Source organism: Balaenoptera acutorostrata, chromosome 13 (genome assembly GCF_949987535.1).
Source record: "Balaenoptera acutorostrata chromosome 13, mBalAcu1.1, whole genome shotgun sequence".
In the NCBI taxonomy this organism is placed as follows: Eukaryota; Metazoa; Chordata; class Mammalia; order Artiodactyla; family Balaenopteridae; genus Balaenoptera; species Balaenoptera acutorostrata.
In genome coordinates, this window is record NC_080076.1 from 82,217,766 (window position 1) to 82,232,624 (window position 14,859).

Genomic DNA, 14,859 nt, shown 5'->3' on the forward strand with positions numbered 1-14,859 from the left:
GAAGAAAGAGTGTGAGCAAAGACCGTGGAGAAGGTCAGAGCTTGATGCGTTTGAGGAACCAAAAGTTACCACAGTGGCAGAAGCAGCACTAAGTCAGGGGCGGGGTAAGCAGGTTGGGGGAACGTTGGTGTGAGATGAGAGTGGAGGGGAGGCTGGTAGCTGACCACATATGGACCTCTAGTATTTTGATCTACCCTAAGAGCAATGGGAAGCCAATGAATATTAAAATCATGAAGTGATACGATGAGACTCATGGTTTGAAAAGACCACAGGCTGAAGTGTGGAGAACAAACCAGAAGTAGGCATGAATGGTTTAGAGTTAGGCCAATGGTTCCTGAAGTGTGGTGCGTGGACCAGCACCATCAGCATCACGTGGGAACTTGTTAGAAATGCACATTTCAAACTTCACCCCACATCCATTGCATCAGAAAATTCAGTGGTGGGTTAGCAATCTGTTTTAATAACCACTTCAGGTGATTCTACTGGAAAGTTTGAGAATCAATGGGTTACACTATTGATCACAATGTAAGATGAATCAATTTTAAGTTCCAGCCATTCTAATGGCAACTTGATGACTACAAAATATCGGTATTCTTACCTCTTTTATTTTTTCCTTACAAATCTTATATTGCTTCTTCTGACTTTCTAAGAAAGTTGTCAAGTCTTTCTTCTGCTGGGCCAAGATCTGTTGCTGGAACTTCTTCTCATCTGCCGCAGCTACCTTTGCCTGATAAAATAACAAATGTAATACAGTATGAATTGTTCTTCACACAGAATTCAGCTGTCTATATTCTCAAATGCATTAAAAGAGTACAAAAGTATTTTTGAACAAACAATTAAAACACAGATAAGTAAATGCTTGATTTGATTCTCCTGTATCTTAAACAGACAAGAAAAAAAAAAATTGAAATTTTTACCAGTGAAAAATATATTCCCAATTATGGGAAAAACATGAAGATAAACCATAAACATGTTTTACTGAACACATACAAAATACATGGTATAAAAGGTGAACTAAGGATTATAATAAAAGATTTTTATTATATTGTTGGTAGCCTAAGTGTTAAATTATAAAAATGGATAAATAACGATGACTGGACAGTTTTTTTCCAAGAATTTAACTCTTTAATTGGTTATTTCAACTATCAGATTTTTGAATGGGGTCATCTTTAGTATAATCGGCAAAGTTAATGACATTTTGCTTTCTGAGGCATCTACTATAATCCACAATAGTTGGATATCAGGACATTTTGGGGGCTCCTAAATGGATAGAAAGCAAAACAAAAGATAACCCAATCAAAAGAAAGCGACCAAATCTAAGTTTCAGGGAACCATCTAGACGAAGCACATATGTACGATGAGATACTTAGGGAATAGAGAGAAGTATGCTTTATGGTTCTTTCTATGTATCTTTTCACCTTTAGCTTCTATTATCAACAACTTTTCCATTATAAACAATTCTTTCCACATATTTATCAAATCAAATTCCCAAGAAAGACTCTGACTGGTTTATTTAATCAACATTGTCCCTGTTTGGGCAGAGGTTTTCATGCCAGACTGCCTCATAGATTGATGACTGTTTGGGGGAATGCTTCTACAATTCTGATGTTTCCTTCCACATAGAGAGAGAGCGTAATTACTGAAACACTCCTGGCACCCTGTCCCCAGCCACTCCATCCCCAGGGAGCACAGATTCACCCTTGCTTTTCCATACTATGTAAGTCTCATGGGGGGTGGGGGTGGGGGTGGGGAAGGCGACTGGTTTAGCACTGCCAGTGCCTAGGTGGGCAAGTCTGTTTAATTTTGTTCAGTATTATTAGGCCTGTTTCCATTCAGATATAAATCACTTCTCCTATCTAATATTTATCAGTAATAAAGTGATATTTTGACTCAATCTGCATTACCTTCTTGTCTGTTTTTAAAATTAGTTTAGAACCTGGATGGGGAAGAGAGATGGTCCCTAGAAGACCCAAGCAGTAGCCAGATCAATTACTTGCTGCCATTGGTCAGGTGCCTATCCCTAGTCCAATCAGCTGCAGGCAGGGATTATCGCCACTAAAAGGGACTATTCGTAGAGCAGTTTTCTTTTGAAGAGGACTGTGGGTGAGGCAGACACAGTAACAGACCTGAGTGGTGCAAGTTTCCACAGGATAGAAGCATTTTGGTTCTTTTTACGTGTATCACACCCCCATCAGGGGACTGATGCTCAGAATATATCTGAATGGCCAAGAATGCAATATATACTTTCAGTTACTCTTTTAACTTTTAATGACAATTTTAAGTAGCCCCATAAAACCTGGACCCCCTTCCCCAAAGCAGTACTGTCCCTCCATCCCCCAAAAGCACACCACTCCCGGCTCCAGCTCACAGGATGCTGCTGACGGGAACAGGCTTGGCTTGGCTGTGGCAGGAGGGCATGTGTGTGCATACTGACCTCCTTTTCTATGGTAGCCACTTGCTTCTTGGCCAGCTTCTCCAGCTCGATGGACGAGTTGTTGGCATGTGTCTCCACCTCCTTCTGTAGCTTGAGGCGGTGCTCGTCCATCTCAGCCTTCAGCTTATTCTCCAGGGCGATCAGCTGCTTCTGGTGCTGGCGCCGCATCCGCTTATAACCTGACATCTGTTCCCGCAACTCGTTCTCCTGCTCATGCTCATGGATCTGTCGTGTAACCTGGTTTGGGTTGGGGAACAGAACTCAGGTAACCAGATTCGTGGAAGAGAAACTTTCAGGCAAAGCAGAAGGACCTTCTGGCATAATTTTATTTCTCACTGTCACCATCAATTTAATTACCATTTCCTGAACACTCACATGTACCAGGCACTGAGTTGGGTGCTCTTTATATTATCTCTAATCTTACAAACCATCTCATTCACTTATTCATTCTATTCACTCATAAGGTAGGTGTTAACATCACCATTTTATAGATGAAGAAATTGAGACTTAAGGGAATTAATATATTCATTCAGCCAAAATATATTTACACATTTTTGATATATCATAATGTATATCCTGAAGGTCACATAGCTAATAAGCATTAGAGCTAGGATGCAGACCCATTTCTGTCTGATTCCAGAGCCATGCTATTTCCACTACACCAGGATTTGTCAACCTTGGCACTACTGACAATAGCCAGATAACTCTTGGTTTTGAGAGGCTATCTTGTGCATTGTACGATTTTTAGCAGCATCCCTGGCCTAACCACCAGATGCCGGTAGCATGTCCCAAGTCAAGACGATATTAAAAATGTCTGTAGACATTGCCAAATGTCCCCTGGAGGGCAAAATCCCTCTGGTTGGGAAGCGCTGCACTATAGCATATTGCTTATTTGTTTCTTTTTAAAGATCACGTCTCTAACGGTCATAGGAATCTTGAATATCCTTTAAAATAGTTTGAACAAGATTTGTTTCCGATTCTTAACGTGAACTGAGCAAGAGTGAGAGCAAGCTCTCTCCTTTTAAATCATCTGTCTCCTTCCTCCCCTTCCCCACAAAGGCGATATTAACAAATTATATACACTCATGTGGTCTCCTAAAGAGGAGAAAAGATTTCTATGATTTTTGGATGGTTACTTTCCTTAGTAATTTTTCCTTAACCCATTCTCAAGTGAATATCCAACAAACTGAAGATTGCAAATATAAATTTCGGCATTTCTTGTTTCTTTCTATTAAACCTTTTCTGATTTTCCAGTCCTTTCTTTAATTTATGACCCCTCATTATTGTCCTGTTCACTTCCTTCTAATCATCCCTATTTTAGTAGAAAACCTTAATTACACAATTATCACTTTAGTTTTGTTTTACACTAAGTAATTCAGTCACTCTGATCTACTACTATCAGACACTTCTCCCCAACCTAACTCTCAAACAAGTTTTACTGGAAATTTTCATGCTGCTATTAATTCTTTCTACTATTTTCAGTTTGTGGGTCAAAGTGCATTTTGTACAAAGAACAGTTTCTTTGCTCTTTTTAGAAGGTATCCCTGCATACTAGACTGAGTCCTTACTATCAAGAGAGTACTATTCTGTAACTGGATAGTATTATCAAAGTATACCATTAAACATAAGCCAAACTTTGAAACCTTTCCAGCTGAACCTAACACTAGGTTTCTTATATTCATTTCTCTTTTCTAAAGGACAATCTTCTTTAAGGATGAGGAGTAAGAACAGAAGATACTTCAAGACAAAGAAAAAAAAAAAGGGATAGCGTCACCAAAGAGGCACCTAACACTCTAAAGAAAATAATAATGTTTTGTCATCATTATAACGTGTTTTTTTTTAAAGTACTTATTTCATGATAAAAGGAGGAAGTAGTTTGAAACAATGCATGTGTTTCACTTTCTCATACTTGTGCCTTTCTAACGTTCAATTACAGGGAAAAAAAATTCCAATCACAGAAAGGATACCATTTGGTCCTTTTTGCATTCACTTCTTTTTCAGACAAATATGGCAGTAAAGTGTCTGTTCTTGGGTAATGGGTTTGAGATGTGTTTTACCCATCAACTTATTTCTTCTTATTTGAGCATCGCTTCTTTAATCAGATTCCCAAAGCTGAGGCATAGCACACTCTACAGCCATCATGACACATTTAAAATTTGCCAGCAGAATGTTTGACTGGCTTGTGGTCGACAAAATATTCTCAGGGTGGCCATTTCCTTAAACCAGGCAGCCCCAAGATAAAATGGAAATGACTTGTGTCAAGAACATTTTCTATCCTAATTGGTGGGTGAGTCCCTGTGAAGAGGGTGGTCCTACCGCATACCAGATCATACAAGCATGTGGCAGAGACAAATCACAAGCTCACCGTGCTATCATTGTACAGCACTGAATGACAGGAAAGACATTTTGCTTGTAAATGAGAATGCTTCCCATAATTTGGATAATCACTTTCTTAAACTTGTAATGTATCACCTTTCATTTGTTACAACTATAATTTCTAAGTTTCAAAGTAGTTGTCTTTCTAGGTACATTTAGAGATACTGAGTTTTAGAATTCCATGCTCAAGCTAGATAGATGAATTTAAATAAAAGTATAACAACAGTTTGTTCATGAAGTCTAACATGAAATATATAAAAATATATTATTATACAGTTATGTATACCATGTGAGTTTTAAGTTTATACTTCATGTCTTATGAATACGTTATTTGGTCAACAGAATTAAAAATAGCTCATGATTTTAATCATGCTTTATGGTTTACACAATGTGCTTTCACATGTAATTTACCTCTTTAATTTTTATAAAGCCTGGGATTTGAACTAAGGTCCTAGGCTCTTGAATTGCCTGAGGAAATTCACATCACCAAGGCAGAAAAGAAATGAAGCTTTCTGTTAAAAAGTAATAGAGGAAATCAAACACCCAAAAAAGTGAGTGCTGGAGAGAGTTAAGTCTAAATTACAAACTGAATAACTCTAAAAATTTGAGGAACTTATAGAAATGTACTGACTGGCTTTTACAATGGTAGTCTCAAAAATGAGATCAACGAAAAATGGGCAGCATCATCTTGCCACACTTAGTAGGTTGCTAGGAGACAAATCTCTTTCCATTCCTCACTATATAACTGATCTTGGGCAAATTACATATAACTTCTTGAAGTCTCTCAAAATCTTGAAGAGGAGCTATTGCTATGATGAGATAACGCTCGTGCCTAGCAAGGTGTCTGACACATAGGAGATGTTTGATATGGGTTGGTTTCCTTCTTTTGCCAAGCTAAGAGAAATAGGTTCCTGTCCCCCCTCAACTAAGCATTTCTGGTGATGGGGACATAGACCAGAAGTGGATCCAAGAGAAAGGCCAGTTTAACAATAAAACTGTACTTATATCCAGGTTGTGGATTACAAGTATATGTAATTTCAGACTCTGAATTAACTATTTCATATACCTGGAATAATATATAAAAATAAAGAACCATAAAGGAAGGCTGAACTTTTTTCAGAAAGTTTCTACATCCATTGCATTCTACCCTACTTAATTCCAGCAAAATTTGGCCCTAAAACAAACCACTTCATCCAAAGTGTACTGTATGCCTACCAAGTACAGAACACTGCACTAGAAGGCTAATAAGCAAATTACTGAAGATAAAAGAGGAGGAGGGTGGCTGATAATGTTACCCTCTTAAGAGATCAAAGTCAACTTATAAGATTAGTTATGTGTAAGAATCAAAATAATGCATATGATAAAACTGGCTACCTCAGCACTTAGAACAAATAAAATTTATAGCAAGTTCTTAAAAAGAATACAATGAGTCACATTTTGGCATTAGAAATTTGACATTCCACTCTTTAGAACACCTAGGGAAAAAATGTTTTAAATTCATAATAAAAGTAATGACTGATCCAGGCAATTCTGCCTTACACAGAAAAACTGACATGAGCAACTCTGAAATGCACACTTATAAATTCAAATTCTCCTGTGATAACAGGACTGGAAGAGACTTCATTCATTCATTCATTCATACATTCAACACGTTTATTGAGAGACTTTGGTCATGTGGGTTGGGCAGTAGCACAAGTGAAAAATAGTATCAGCAATGATCTTAGTGCGATTAAAAAGCCAAGAATAAGGAAAGAGGAGATATGCAATACTCTGATAAGCAGCCTCTGGTACACTATTCAGGGAGAGAACACATTTTCAAGCATTTAGAAACAGAACAGCTGGGCACATGAGAGGTGAAACAGTAGCATTTACTGCTGAGGCTCTAATATTTTTATGCTTGTCTATCAGACTCATTTAGGTATACAATTTCACAATTAGCTCAATGATTATGTTACATTTTTAAAAAGCAAGTGAAGATTCCATTTTTTTTTTTTTTAATTTATTTATTTATTTATTTATGGCTGTGTTGGGTCTTCGTTTCTGTGCGAGGGCTTTCTCTAGTTGCAGCAAGTGGGGGCCACTCTTCATCGCGGTGCGCGGGCCTCTCACTATCACGGTCTCTCTTGTTGCGGAGCACAGGCTCCAGACGCGCAGGCTCAGTAATTGTGGCTCACGGGCCTAGTTGCTCCGTGGCATGTGGGATCTTCCCAGACCAGGGCTCGAACCCGTGTCCCCTGCATTAGCAGGCAGACTCTCAACCACTGCGCCACCAGGGAAGCCCAAGATTCCATTTTTATATGAACTTTTCTATTGAATCTGGTAAAGCCAAAGAATCTATATTTGAATGGATAGAACAATAATAATTTTCTCTTACATGCTTTCTTGGTATTAGAAATTAAGAGTTTCATGCCCCTCTCCCTAATGTGCATTCTAACATAAATTCACACGTGTAGTAAGACCACTGCATTCTAGTGAGAATTCCTTTATAAGGCCAGAAGCTGAACTGTCTTATAGATATGGCCTTGGTGCTCTCTATAGTAACATCTACTATGGGAAGTGCCAGTGACCCAGGACACTATGAAATTTTAGGAAATGACATCAGATGTAACAGTAGCTGAAAACACTCCCATGGGTCACTAATCTAATTAAAATGTTAGGATCTCCATTCACCAACAATAAAAACTCAAGGAAGGCACATCTCAAAAGCCCAAGAAGTCAGATGAGTAGTAATTCCAAAGAACTATATAAACAACTCCTTTCCTCATATAACATATCAGCCCAATGTGAACCTTCAAACAGAAGAAGAAAAAGAAAGGATAAAGTAAAAGAGATTCTATGAAATGCCCTTCCTTTCCCTAATTTTTCAAAATAAGGTCAATAATCTCTGCCCTTAAATTATTATAATATATATGTATATATATACACACACACATATATATATATACATAAAATTCTAAAGTTTCCTCAGGGTTTCCTCTGGTATGAAGGTCCTTTGTTACAAATGTAATTGTGCAACAGTGCATAATAACATAAAAAAATCTCAGTTTTAAGGTGCCAAAATAATAAAAACATCAGTAGTAAAAGCCTGTAGCCCATTGGCTTAATATATTTGTCAATAGCTCCATTCAAAAGCACAATGTAGAAAGAAATGATAAGTGGAGAAACCACAGAGCTAGGCTTCTTTTAGGTTTATGTAGAAGAGGTAGGCTGATATAACAAATTTGAGGAATTGCAATTTTTTTGTCAGTTTGCAAGTCTCTTTAAAATATACACGTATCACTTATTATCTAGTAATTGAAAAATTAATTTCTTTTAATTAAATTAAATTCTGTTTCTTTTTGCTGTTCACTTTTGGATCACTCTATGGTTTCTTAGCACTGCTGCTGGTAGGTTATAAAGAAAGAGTAAAACCAAAATAAATAAATCAATATTGTATTGCTACTGACTGTAAGAAGTGAGGTTTCAACAATGACTTGATTATTCAGTACCCTGGACTTTCATTTTTCCATGATCTTGTTCCTACTTTTATGTCATTTTAAGTAATTTTAGACTTTCTCATTTGAGCAGGGGTCCACGGAAAACAATAAGGGTTGAGATAAGTTTTTAAAAATTAGATACTTCTTTTTGATGTTCCAGTGTCCTGATTTATATATTCCTATTGGAATTAGCCTTTAAAACAAATAATATGATGGGTAGTAGAACTGTAGTACTCAATAATATATATTAAAATATCCACAACTGTTTATCTTAACCAACAGTTAGACTGTCCAAAATGGGACATGGAACCACTCAAAACCATACCACTTTCCCCTTTCATTAATTTTTTTCTCCCTAAAAACTGTTAAATACAAATACCACTGAACGCTGATAAACTTGCATCAATCCCACTGTGACTCCCAAAGCATCACATTTGGAGAAGATTTTACACATAAAACACCTTATTTTGTGGCTACAGCAACAGCCTATCAGCCACTCTGTTTTTAACTTAATATAGGTGCGGGGGCCTTTTAGCAAATCAAAAGTCCCTCAGAGAGACTGATCCCAGCTGTTCTCTGGATGGGCACTACGAAGCCTGTAGGATTCAGAGGGGTACCTGAGGACTTTGCCTGTGGCCCTGAGATAGCCTAGTAGGGAAGCAGCTTTCATCATTCACAGAGAGGGAGACTGTGATGGCTGATATACACACAGAGGAGCCTGGGTGAGCTCACAAATGCGAGCGTGAGACCATTCTGGCATGGCAGTAGTGATCTTCCTGGGCGGCAGGAGAGGTCATGAATATATGATGTGGGAATGAGGGTGTGGCAAGTGAGAAAAGAAGAGAACCTGTCCCAGAGGGGGGAAACCCACATACAATGTCTGCTTCACATTCAAAACCTGCTTATGGTGCTCTGAGTCTCAGTGGCTGTTCATTTCTCCTCTCATTTCAACATGCACAGGTCTGGATAAAGGTACAAGTCTCACAAGAGTCAGTGGTAAGTAGTCATATTCTAAACACACCATATTTCTTCTTTTGTCAGATATCATGGTATGAAGGTATTTATTATTCAATAATTTCATGATGCTTTATTTAGACTCAAAAGCATGCTTTGTAGGTGCTTAATAATCATTAGCAAATACATAGTGGACATTTTAAGACCTCCATTACACAGCATGGCATGCATTTAAAATGAAAAATTGTCCATTGAAGAGAATACAAGAAACTTCTATACAAAGGAACTTAAAGCCAGGCTTATTTGTAAGCAGTCTAAATTAAATTGCTTGCTTTTAGACAGCAGCAGGCATAGCAATATGTAGGTGCTTTAACTTCCATTTTCCTTATATTTGGGTTTTTAAAAATTATAAACCATTATCAATCCCAAAGATAAATGAAGCCTTTAAAACACTTGAGAAATAAGAGTGGAAATCAGATTTTAAAAATAGGACAAGAAAAATAATCATTTCTGGGTCGGCCTTGGATGATGTCATCATAGGTTCTAAATGTAATAGCCAGGCAGTGTACACTAACTCTTCCTGCCCATGTGACCTCTAACATCAATTTGAGCAAAACAACTAATATTTCAATAATTTTTTGGCTGAGAAGTGAGATTCAGAAGCAAATGATTAAAGAGAGTTTAGAGTGCCAAGGATGAAACGATGTGTGTGTGTGTGTGTGTGTGTGTGTGTGTGAGAGTGCGCACGCGCACGCGTGGGGGGCCAAGGGGCGGAGGCATGAAAACTAACTCTTCCAGCACACACCCCTTTTGCTACTACAAGGGCATCCAGCAATCACATTTGCAATAGTAAAAATGCTGAAGGATCCTACAGTATCTTTTCTTCCACAACCATCCCTACCATCTCCTACAAAGCCCTTCTTGCTTTATCGGTGCCAGGAAATTCTTCAGGGGTTAAACGGGGAAGTGCAGCCACTACCATTGTTGCAATAAATAAATGAATGAACCAGACGGACCAGCAATCCATCCCTGGGAAGCAAGTACCTTATTTCCTACAATTATATACATTAGCCAGCAACCATATATTTTAAAAAAATTGTGTTTTATCTTTTGATGTGTGTGTACACATTATAGACACACAGGTAACTATACAAAAAGAATCATAGTGCTCTGCACACACACACACACACACACACACACACACACACACACATCAAATACCTTTAAAATATTTTTTTAGCATTATTATTTCAATGAAAAGACAAATAGCTTTTACAAAATTGCACAGATTAGCAACTTCATCTCAAAGGCCTTTTATTTTGCACATATAGCATATATAAATACACACACACACACACACACACATACAAAAAGGGTTTTTTTTTCCATGCCATAGACAATGCTAAAATATCTGAGATCAGGTTGCTATGCCAACAAATTTTTTTCTAAAATGAATAAAATTATTAGGAGGGAGAAAACATTCTTGACTCCTTTCCTCCCATCCATGAAGCCGAGAGAGGCTCAGGGAGGGCGAGAGGCTGCCAGATGGGGAGGAGGGGAAGGAAGGGAAGGTGGGTAGAGGGGTGTTTGCTTACCAAAGATGCTGATTTGATCGTGGCAAAGCGCTCTCTGTTCCGGTAGTGGAGGGCCTGGCTCTGAACTGACTGGGTAGGCCGCGGCTCAGGCCTGGGATCGCCGTGGCCCGCCTCATCCCTTATGAATACATGATCCTGCAGAAATGGATAAAAACAAGGAGAAAGTCCAGCTGTGCTCTTTCCTCGCCGGCTGCCTCTCTCTCACCCCTCTTTCTGCACAAGCACTGCTGTTTGAAATGCATAGTTTAGCTCTCTGCTAGTCCCCGCAGCTCCCACGGTACAAAATGAATAAGCAACACATTGCAGCCTTCAGTTAGGAATGTCAGCTGATCGCTAGTGGGATGCCTTCTGAATCCCTGGCAGGCTTTTTCTTTACCTCCAGAATTACATATATGCAAAAGAAAAAAAGAATAGAAAAAACAAGGCAATGTACAGACTCCTTAGAACAGTTTGCTTAAAACGCTGTAACCAAATAATTCCTTTAAAAATGTCATGTCCATGTCTAGCAAGGAGGATGCTGGTGGCTTTTAACATAAAAGCGAGCCTCCGCCTCATTCCCTTGAAAGATCTGCTTTCTCAATTTAATTTTATTTGAGATCTGTTCGGTAGGATCATCGTTCTGCCTAGAACCAGTGTAGGCTTGTGCTGGACTGCCTCTCTATCTTGTGCTGGGAAGATTCGGCAGTCACTGAGGGATCCTGCTTTCCAGTCATGATCGTACACAGTTCTAGCACCTTCTCTCTACAGCTTCTGAAAGGATTTTTTTTTTTTAGATTTAAAGAGACAGGCATACAATTTTAACAAAATGATACTTTCACAAATTCTTCCTCAACTCAATGTCGGTATGGTCACCAAAGTGAGTAAAGCTGGAATTTAATGTCCTTGACTGATTTAATCAGGTCTGGGCTTCTTGACAGGCAAAGATGATTAATCTTATTGTAATGCCCAGTGAAAAATAACATTCCCTGGAAAGATAATAATGGATGTTTCTTAAATGCAATTGAAATGACTTTTAAAGGGGTAAATGCTTTCAAAGCGCAATGCTTTGCTCGATAAAAGATGGAGTGGCCAGTCAGTAAGTAGCACTAACCCTTCAGAAAAAAAGATACTGTAATAATTAATAGCTCAGAAACATGTACAACCATGGGGGATTTTCAAATAGTACATGTTCAGCACGGGGAAGGAGAAATTAATTCTCTTACTGCCCTAGGGTTTTAGGAGAAACCATTGTGAGAAGTCAATTTTGCATTTTGTCCATGACTATTTGAAATTTTTTATAATTGCTCTTTTCTTCATCAGTAAACAAAATTAAAGGCTTAAAAAATACAAAATTTTATTATACAGTGTAAAATGCTGAAAACACATAGACTCCTTGAGGAAAATTAAATTTTACATCCAGGTTTCTATGTAAAAGAGAAGACCCATGATTAAATTCATCATTGGGTTGATTTTCTTTTCCCTTTTATAAAATTAGAATGCTTCAGAATGTTGGGAAGGTATTTACCATTATGTCTATATTTAGAGATTTTTTTTTAAAATTTACTGTATTGTGGTCTATGTTGCTTTCAAATAATGAAGGGACCTTTAATGCCATTGAAGGCATATATATCAAATTCAAGGGATATTCTACCGCTGTGCTGTCCAATAAGATACCCTTTAGCCACATGGATATTTTAATTAAATAAAATGTAAAATTCAGTTTCTAAGTCACACCAGCTGTGTTTCAAGCTAGCCACTAACTATGGCTACCACAGTGAACAGTGCAGATACAGATAATTTCTATCACTGCAGAAAGTTCTATTAGATAGTGCTATAGATTAAAAATGCATCTCAACCCATATTTTTGAAATTTATAAAAAAATACTTGATAGGTCAATTTAAAATTTTCTACATTATTTCCTGGGAAATCTAAATTCTAATTTCAGCAGGCAAAGAGAGATTAGGTGTGGGATTTATGCATCTAGGTTTAAGGTTCTAGAGAGGAAGGCACTGGGATCTACTACCATTCATATTGCTGGATATTTATTAATAAATTACATTAACTCCAAAATTGCTCTTACTTAATATTATAGTCCCAGAAAAGCAAGATGCTTCTAAATGCTAGCAATCAGAAGAGATAGGCTAGGTAGAGGCCTGTGGTTTTACAGGTCAGAGTTTTGGTGAGTATTAGTTAGCTAACATTAAGTGTACTTACTGAGAGGGAGCTCTTCAATGCTGTGGCAGCAGCTAAATTTCAAATTTTGATAACTTGATTTACAAAGTTAACCTGTGGAATCCACACTATTCACATAACAGAATAAAACAAAACACATTCATATGCAAATATGTATAACTTTAATATTAGTTGTTTTCTCTCAGATAAAAATTAACACTTGTAGGTTAGGACCCTGCTTATCAAATTAAAAGTCACATCATATTTGCTAAGTTTTTAAACTCAAGGGTATTGGAATACACTGGAAAAATTAAAACTTGAGACCATAGTGATTTTAGTTGACATGTAGCTAATTAAATAACCCACTAAGGTATATTTAAAAAATAATGCTATTTTAGAAGTTAGTCTGAGAGAAGAGGTCAAAAATTCTAATCTACTTTAAATATAATAAATAATGCTAACACTAAAAGTATAATCCCTTCCATCTCCTTAAAATTAAAAAAAAAATTTATAAAAGAATTTTTAGTTTTTGTACTAGCTTCATAACAGAGATCACCAACACTAAGTCTCCAAATATTATACAAGAGACCACAGGATGAGGCAATATTTCAGTCTAACAGTGGATATCCAAGTGCATAGGGAAATAAATTTTAAAATATTCAACACCATTGCTTAAAACAAGTTCAAAACTCTGCAGACAACTTAAATAATGAAGCAATTTTAAAATGAGGGCAATGTGACTTGAGAAGCAAGTAAGAACAAATTAAACTATCAGCTTTACTGGGTATGTGGTCTGTTGGTTACATCACCCCTTTGAGTAGCAGCCCCTTTGAAAATGGCTATACTTGCCTCCCAGAGTTTCCGACCTGAACACATTTTAAGATCAATACTGGAAAGGGTGAATTTACTATTTTACGCAGTTAAGCACCGCTGCATATGATTTACAAATGTTGATGAGAGGACCAACATCTTCTTTGATGTTGAAGAATGATTTCAGAAGTTTAAGAACAAATATCATGTTCTACCTTACCAAGACAAAATATATGACTTGTTTATAATTTATCCTTAAAACATTCTCATCCAGGAATGAACAAAATAGCTCTTTGAAATACCAATATGAATTGGGGACAAGTTTTAAGTAAGTCTGTGTTAACCTGGTAAATTTATAATGTCCTTTCTTTATAAAAAGTAAAACTTCTTCAGATTAAAAACTTTACTATTATTCCCTGGACAAAGGGCTTTACTTTTATTTAGAAGTTTTTCCCTAAATGTCTGACTATTTATGCTTCTGAAATGAGGATTCATGGTGTGGTCACTTGTTCAGAGTTTCTAGGTTAACTTGAAATTAACCTTGGAAACCACTCTCCTGGACTCTGCTATGCTTTGGGTATACCTTTATCACACTCCTCATCATACTTATACTCGCCTGTGCATGAGACAGTGAGCTTTTTGAAGGCAGAGTAAATGTGGTTTGAAAAATCTGTCTTCCCAGCACCTAGCATAGTGCTTGATACTTTGCAGGCATTCAAAAAATGTTTGCTGAATAAATAAGCTCAAGAATATAGGTCTGAGGAGATTCTGAAAAAATGACATTTTCTTTGTTATTATTTAACAGAATTCAAATTTGTATTTCATAAAAACCTGCCACTCTGTACTCTAAGGAAGTCGCAAAACAGTGACACACACACAAGCATACCTTTACATGGCGGTGGGGGGGGCGGGGGGGGAAGCGGATCTAAAAATGGCTTTTTTTCTGGTGACGAGACGTCTTTTTATAGGTTCCCACACTTTTCACGCTGTGGAGAAGGGATCAGCAAACCCACCATCTCTTTCATTTTGTTCAAAATGATTAAATGATTGCCTAAGCAGGTA

The 14,859-nt window shown here is 37.3% G+C and overlaps 1 protein-coding gene across 4 annotated transcripts in view; it reads right to left on the bottom strand.

Annotated features, from left to right (window-relative positions):
* TAOK3 (TAO kinase 3) overlaps positions 1 to 14,859 on the bottom strand; it is a 184,085-nt gene that overhangs the window by 21,379 nt on the left and 147,847 nt on the right. For 3 of the 4 annotated variants that reach the window (XM_007189474.3, XM_057527006.1, XM_007189476.3), the window contains 3 exons: positions 10,836 to 10,970; positions 2,435 to 2,671; positions 599 to 727 (listed from right to left, as the gene is read on the bottom strand). In XM_007189474.3, the coding sequence (XP_007189536.1) occupies positions 599 to 727; positions 2,435 to 2,671; positions 10,836 to 10,970 (501 nt within the window). Of the gene's footprint in view, positions 1 to 598; positions 728 to 2,434; positions 2,672 to 10,835; positions 10,971 to 11,211; positions 11,562 to 14,859 lie in introns of those variants that run through there. The other variant, XM_057527007.1, reaches the window with a different exon arrangement.